This window comes from Physeter macrocephalus, unplaced genomic scaffold (genome assembly GCF_002837175.3).
Source record: "Physeter macrocephalus isolate SW-GA unplaced genomic scaffold, ASM283717v5 random_3069, whole genome shotgun sequence".
Taxonomy (NCBI): domain Eukaryota; kingdom Metazoa; phylum Chordata; class Mammalia; order Artiodactyla; family Physeteridae; genus Physeter; species Physeter macrocephalus.
In genome coordinates this window covers 2,530-9,071 of record NW_021148354.1, presented here as the reverse complement: position 1 = coordinate 9,071, position 6,542 = coordinate 2,530, and the positions used below count along the sequence as shown (strand labels likewise).

Genomic DNA, 6,542 nt, shown 5'->3' with positions numbered 1-6,542 from the left:
TATATATATATATATACATACATTTGTTTGCATATTGTATTGAGTTGTGACTTAAAATGTATTTCGACACTGAGTTGCAGTCAGAAAAGTTTTGAAAAAAGACTTTCTTGAGAGGGTACAATTTGAAGATGGCAGCATCTCCTTGAGATGACAAATATCTGGGGGTCGGGGGTCGGGGTAAGAGCCCCAAAGGAATAATGGAGTTTTGCTTTCCTTGGCTGGGGTAGCCGCATAGCTGGGCTCAGGTAGGGCAGTGCGCGTGGCTGCGGACCCGAGGAGGCTCCTCTGCTGGTGCGAGCTGCTAAGCTCGCCACTCCACCATCGCTCTTTAAGTTTTATTGTGGAAGGGGGCATGGAGTACAAGGAGAAAAAACAAACGAACAAAACAAACAAAAACACACCAGCATACAAGCCTCGGCCTAGCCATGTGACTGAAGGAACACTCTATGCTCACTATCCAAAAGCTTCCAGTACTAAAGAGAAAAGATTTACAACCTTCCAGACGGGCCCCTTCTAGCGTCATCGCAGAGGCAGCTGCAAATGAGAGCTGTGTTCAGGAACTTCCCAAAGGTTCTGCTCTCTAATATAAGCCTCGCGAAAAGGAAGGTCCTATCTTATTACAAAATGTATTTGTTTGTTTAGTCCAAACGGCCCCAAACGAGAGATACAATCGAAATTGTGACCCCCGTGGAATAATTTGAGAAACAAATTGGGTTAACTATTTCAGGCGCACCGTACTGAAAATCGTGCGCCCTTGCGAGCAAACAAAATGCCTCTCTTTTATTCAAAGTGTCATCTATAAGATTTTTCGACAGGTAACAGAGGAGATGGTTAACACGTTTCCTTTCCGGTGGCAGCAGAGCTGGCTCCACGATTTCCGATCTTCTCCCCGAGAAGGGTCCACCCAGAGTTTTGCTCCGCGGGCTCTTCCTCCGCTCCGAGAGGCTAGCGGCTCCAGGGAGTGGGGAGGGGTGCTGGGGAGGGGGTTCAATGACGAGCTTGGGCACCCTTGGGCAGGTTGGAAAATTGCAGACCCGAGGGTGATGACCTGAGGTCATCTGGTTGCGGAAGAGCTGATCTTCTACGTACCTCGAGAAAGAGGGGCGACGAAAACCATCAGAAAGAAAGGAAATCGAGAAACATGTTCAGCGCAGAAACGGTGACATAATCATTGAAGGGAAGAACAGTGGCAGCCCACAGAGGCTAAGCAGAGTGGCGCAACGGAAGCGTGCCGGGCCCATAACCCAGAAGTCGATGGATCGAAACCATCCTCTGCTAGAGAGGTTTTCCCATCCCTTGCTAAACTTTACTCCAACTCGGTTACAAGCACGCACAAACACCGAATCAATTTCTACCTCTTCCATGTTCAACCAGTTAACATTCACGAGTTTGAGAATCCTCTAGTTTGGCTTCTTGCTTCCCACCTTACTTTGAAATCCCACCATGCTCTCACTAGGCAATTCCAAAACCCTTCTACCTATCTGAAGTGACACACTGCCCCGAATTGTAAAATTCTTCCATCCCTGGTGTCCAGTAGAGGAGCAATGGAAATATTCCTTCAGTGGAGGTGGTCTTATATCAATACATTGTATGCGACCTCTTGGAGAAAGAGGTGATAAATTCCATATTTACTTCTGTTACAACGTCCAGGAAAGGGCCTTTCAAATTTGTTATCTACTTATGATGTTTTGATTGATTGCATTCTATTAGTAAATGCAAATATAAATGAAACCAAAAGAATTAATTATAACAGATTTGTGGTTCCGTCACGTATCAAAATTTCAGATTTCAGTGTTTATACCTATATTTGGTGCAGATTAGTATAGTAGGACGATCGAATAAAGACTTTAAGCGTAAGCACACATTATATTGGCGTAAAATTCTGTGGAAATACAAATTCAAGGAGAAAGAGATCGATCAAGCGGGAGATGTCTGGACCCATTTTTGGACAAGTGTGGGTTTTGAATGGAACTCGTTCTCCGAGTTCCTTAACTTAACAACCTTAAAATGACCTTTCTTGAAAGAATCGTATTCAACTGGTGCCATTTTTATCGTTATTGGAAGGAATGGTATTGGAAATCTTAAAACGTTATTCGTTTTTTAATTTCTCAGAATGTTAGTCCCCTAGTTCACTCTGGCTTAGCCTGAATATTCAGCCTCAAATTAAATCTCCCACTTCTTTGCTCCCCTCCTGGAGCTCCGACCCCACTGGGCTAGGTGAGGATCGCGATTGGAGAGGGTGGCCGGGGCGGGGGGACGGGGGGCGGTGCTGAGCGAGGGACAAAGCCGGGTGCCTGCGGAGGCGCTCAGGCTCTCGGTCGGTAGACAAGAAATCCCTTTGGCCCCCTCCGGAGCCTCGCGACCCCGCCAGAGTGCCATCGTACCTGCATACTCAAATGCGAACAATCGGAGGGCGACACACATTCACCCTCGGGGAGGCGACCCTGGACGGTGGCTGCGTCAGGAGCTTGTCATCCCGGAGGCAAATGACTGACACCTACTGGCTGCGGAAAGGAAAGGAAGAAGGGCGGGAATCCCCAAGCAGCCAATCCGGCCTCCGTTATTCCCCGCTGCTGGCGCCACGAGCGCCTTCTGGGCTGCCCAGGTCCACGCGCCCGGGTCTCCGGTCCCGCGCTCCCGCCAGCGCCCCGCCCCCCGCCCCCAACCTCCACCGACTCACCCTGAGGGGCTCGGACTGCCCTCCCTACTCCGACTCCGGGGGACGGGCGGGCGGACGGATCAGTGCCGGGGCCGGGAGCCGGAGTCTGGAGACCCGGCGCCTGCTCGACTCTAGCTCTGGGCCTCCGGCCGCGCGCTTCCTCTCCAATCCCTCTCCTCGCGCCGCGCGCTGCAACCCGGAGAGGAGAGAAGAGAGGCCAGAGCAGCCAGCTTAGGCCTCAAACTGGCAGAGCAGGCTACGGGGGCTGCCGAGGGCCCGCGTGTCCTCTGTTTCCACCGGCCGCTCACTTTCGGATGCAGGACCTGGAGGGTGAGGAGCGCCCCGAGACCCTTTCACTTTCCTCGCGCAGCGATCCCAACCGTCACCGGAACCCTTCGACTGCGGCTGCGTCACCAGGCGTCAGAAACCTCGGGAGCCCAAACCCGAAGTCCAAGTCACCGACCCCGCCTCACTGCTCCACATGGGCACTTACGTGGGCCAGCTGGGACTCTCGCCGTCATCCCCAGCAGAGGGGCGCACAGACTTGCCGGAGAGGCCCTTGAACCGCCGGCCAGCTCAGCCCCTTCATCAGGTCCCCTGGGTTCAGCCCGTCCATCGTGCCCACCCTGCCCCTCGGCACAGACCTGCGACGAGGCTGCCGAACTGGGATCCTACCAGTCCCGACGCGTGGGTGGTCAATGAGGCTTGGAGGCGCTTTCCCATGAACAGGTATTCCATCATGGAGCCTCTTCCCTCAGACTGGTGGGAAAGTTACTTCAAGCGGAGAATCTGGTCTCTTCGGCACCCCAGGGCAATATGGAGCCCGGTGACCATCAGGCTCGCTCCTCGTGAGCGGACAGCGCCCCCCTCCACTGCCCCAGCAGAGGTAACGAACTCTGCAGGGGTAGGGGGTCTCACCTTCTGAGAAGCCCCCAGACCCATGTGCGAAGGAGACAGTGCTGGGGGCCCTCAGAGAGTGCAAAAGGGGAAAGTGAGCTGGGAAGAGCCACTGTTCCGTGAGAGCTTGGACAGTAAGAGAAGGATTCCAGAGACCAGACCATCTGCGTTTAAGCCTCTGACGAAAAATGGAGTCCTCACTTCTTTTGTGCCCAGGCCTGGGCCTCTGAAGAGACGCCTCGACTGCTGGGGCTCAGATCACAGCTTGAATCACAGGCCCAGCTGCTCCTCCATGGACTCCTTGGCCAGCACACACACAGGTGGCCCCCTTAGCTCCCAAAGAAATGCTATTACAAGCTCTTACAGCTCTTCTAGAGGTTTCTCTGAGCCTTGGAAGAGAAGTATTCCCAGTACATCACTCCAGATACCAGAGTGGCCAATAAAAAGGAAAGAACATGGTCATCCGTCTCGCTCCCCAGTCCCACTGGTATCAGATGAGTCCCCAGAAACATCTGGCAGCTCTGGGCAGCAAAATCAGATTCCCCTGCTTCTGTCAAGCCCTGGGAGCCTGCTGTCCCTGACTCCACCTCCTCAGCTTGGTTATGCAGTCGCTGAAGACCTGGCCTTAGGGAAGCAAGCTGGACTGCAGTGGAGCAACAAAGCCAGAGAGGATACGACTGAGGTCACCACAGACTCTGTCCCTGACACTTGGTCTGCTATTCAGCCTCCCCTGTCCCAGGGCACTGATCCTCAGTTGGAAAGCTTACATAAAATGCAGAAGTCTCCAAGTCCACTGGCCTTCCCACAACCGACCGGAGAGGCAATCAGTGTGGCCCACTCGCCTCTGAAAACAGCGAGCCTGCTGGCCTCACATGGGTGCTCACAGTCAGAACCCCTTTCAGGCACCTCTTCAGACTCAAAACCCACAACTACTTTCATCCTTCTGACCCTTGTTTCTCCCACATCACCAGTCACTGACACCACATAGCCACCTTCAACCTCTCAGGCTGCCATACCCCGAGACTCAGCCGCCATTATCCCTGCAGCACCCACTATGCAAAGCACTTTGTTTGGATTGATGTGCAGCCCAGCTCCCCATCTTCCTGCATCTGCACCTCCTGTTGCAACGTCTGCTGAGCGCATGTCAAAACCCATTTTGGGGCCCCCAGCCAATAGTGAGATAGGAGGCTCCTCATAGTCCAGAATTTCAAGCGCAGCTGCAGCATCTTCACCTCCGGGTATCTCAACTCCCACCTTCAAGCCTATCTTTGGCAGCATAAGACCACTGAAAACTATGCCCGGGAGAGCTCCTTTCTCTTTCAAGCAGACCTCTCCTCCACCTACTCCTGCTTCTACCCGTCTCTTCCACGGCCTGGTCAAGGCTACCTCTGTAGTCATGTCCACCACCCCAGCCAGCACATCCAAAGGCTCCTTTAAGCCACCTTTGGAGTGTGGTGTAGCGAATGGTACCAGTCCCATGGGCAGCACCTGCTCCATCCCTTCCACTTGCCCCGCTTTCCCTCTCGGGGCTGCCTGTGCCTTCAGGGCCAGCTTCTCCCCAGCTGCAGGCTTCACTTTCCCACTATGCCAGCGTCCAACCATTCCTACTGTGCACACAGTCACCATCTTTTAGCCAGGTTCTTCCCAGTGCTCTCCAGATATCCCCTACCGGGAGCACTGCCAATTTTAGCGCTATGGGTAGCCCTCTGGCCACTTCAGCCCTAGTAACCACCAACCAGCCTGCATTGTCATCCAGGATCTCCAGTTCGACCTCAGCATTCACAATTCCCTTGGAGTCAAGCTCAAGGCCACCTTTCCCGCTATCCCTGGGAGCCACTCCCCAACCTGCATTTGGGGCTGCATGTGTGCAGAAGCAAGGAGCCCCCGAACCAGCCCTTGGCCCAAGCTTCGGTAGCTCTTTCATTTTTGGAAACTCAAGAGTGGCCTCCTCAATCCCAACACCGACTCCAGCCCAGCCATCCTTCAGCGGTACCACGCAGTCAGCCTTTGGGGCTTTGGCACCATCAGCCTCCACCTTTCACATCCCTGCCAGCTGCTGGCCGGCCTTTGACAGCACTCCAGTAGGTTCCCTTTGGTCAAGCTAATACGAGTGGTTTGGGAGTTGCCACCCCAACCCAGCGGAGTGGGGCTTGCGGCTCAGTGTTTGGCAGCACAGCCCCACGACCCTTTGACTTTGGGGGATTAGTGGCCCCTATGGACTGTGAGGAGACTGGGACCAGCGTCACTGCCCCAGACATGAGCTCCAACTCTGGAGCATTCAGCACTGGAGCAGGGCCAGGTGGGAGCACTGCGCCGTCACACCCTTGGGGAAAGGCTGGGGCCCAAACAACCAGGGCCGGGCCAGCCAGGGCACACCTTTTGCCTTGGGGAAGGCCAGCACTTCTGCAAGAAAAACTATGTTTGGGGACCCCTCCATGGCCCCCTTTGCTCAGAGCACCCCTGTCAGTGGATCAGTGAAGGCAGGCATCAGCCTTGGCTTCGGGATGCCCTCTCCACCGCCCCAGGGCTCTGTTGGGAGAAGATCTTTCAGATCGTCAGCCCCTTCATTTCCCATTGGTGCAAAATCAAAAACCCCAAAGAACAGGGAGCAAGGCATTCCCGAAGGCATCGTGCCCACAAGAAATAACTTGTGTTCCTTGCCATTCGTACTCTGATTTGGACCTCAGCCTAGTAAAGTGCCTCAGTCACTTCTAATTCTCTACAGCAAAAATAGGCCAGATCTGAGGTGAGAGCTTTACACATTCACCTTGTGGTCCTAATCTACATTCTAGAGGAAAATGAAGGACTAAAGTATCTAGTGGTGATAGCAGAATGAAACTGAGTGGAACCAAAGCTTTGGAATTGAACGGAGCCTTGCCTTCCCCTCCCTACCCACGCCTTTCTGTGTCACGGGTGAGCTCAGTCAGGACACTGCCTGCTGCTTTTTTCTCTGGGAACAGACGTGCCAGGGAGGCAAAAAGTACAA

General features: G+C 53.9%; 1 protein-coding gene and 1 long non-coding RNA gene across 2 annotated transcripts; one reads left to right on the top strand and one right to left on the bottom strand.

Annotated features, from left to right (window-relative positions):
- Positions 1-992: 992 nt before the first annotated feature.
- Positions 993-2,976, bottom strand: LOC112063092 (uncharacterized). Its single transcript, XR_002890914.2, has 3 exons — positions 2,681-2,976; positions 2,385-2,504; positions 993-1,081 (listed from the first exon to the last, which is right to left on the bottom strand). It is a non-coding gene; the product is annotated as an uncharacterized lncRNA (long non-coding RNA).
- Positions 2,977-3,140: 164 nt separating this feature from the next.
- Positions 3,141-6,203, top strand: LOC102981452 (POM121-like protein 2). Its single transcript, XM_024118004.1, is given in 7 exon segments — positions 3,141-3,566; positions 3,568-3,649; positions 3,652-5,183; positions 5,185-5,642; positions 5,644-5,864; positions 5,867-6,166; positions 6,169-6,203. Coding segments are annotated over 7 exon segments (3,054 nt in total).
- Positions 6,204-6,542: the final 339 nt, after the last annotated feature.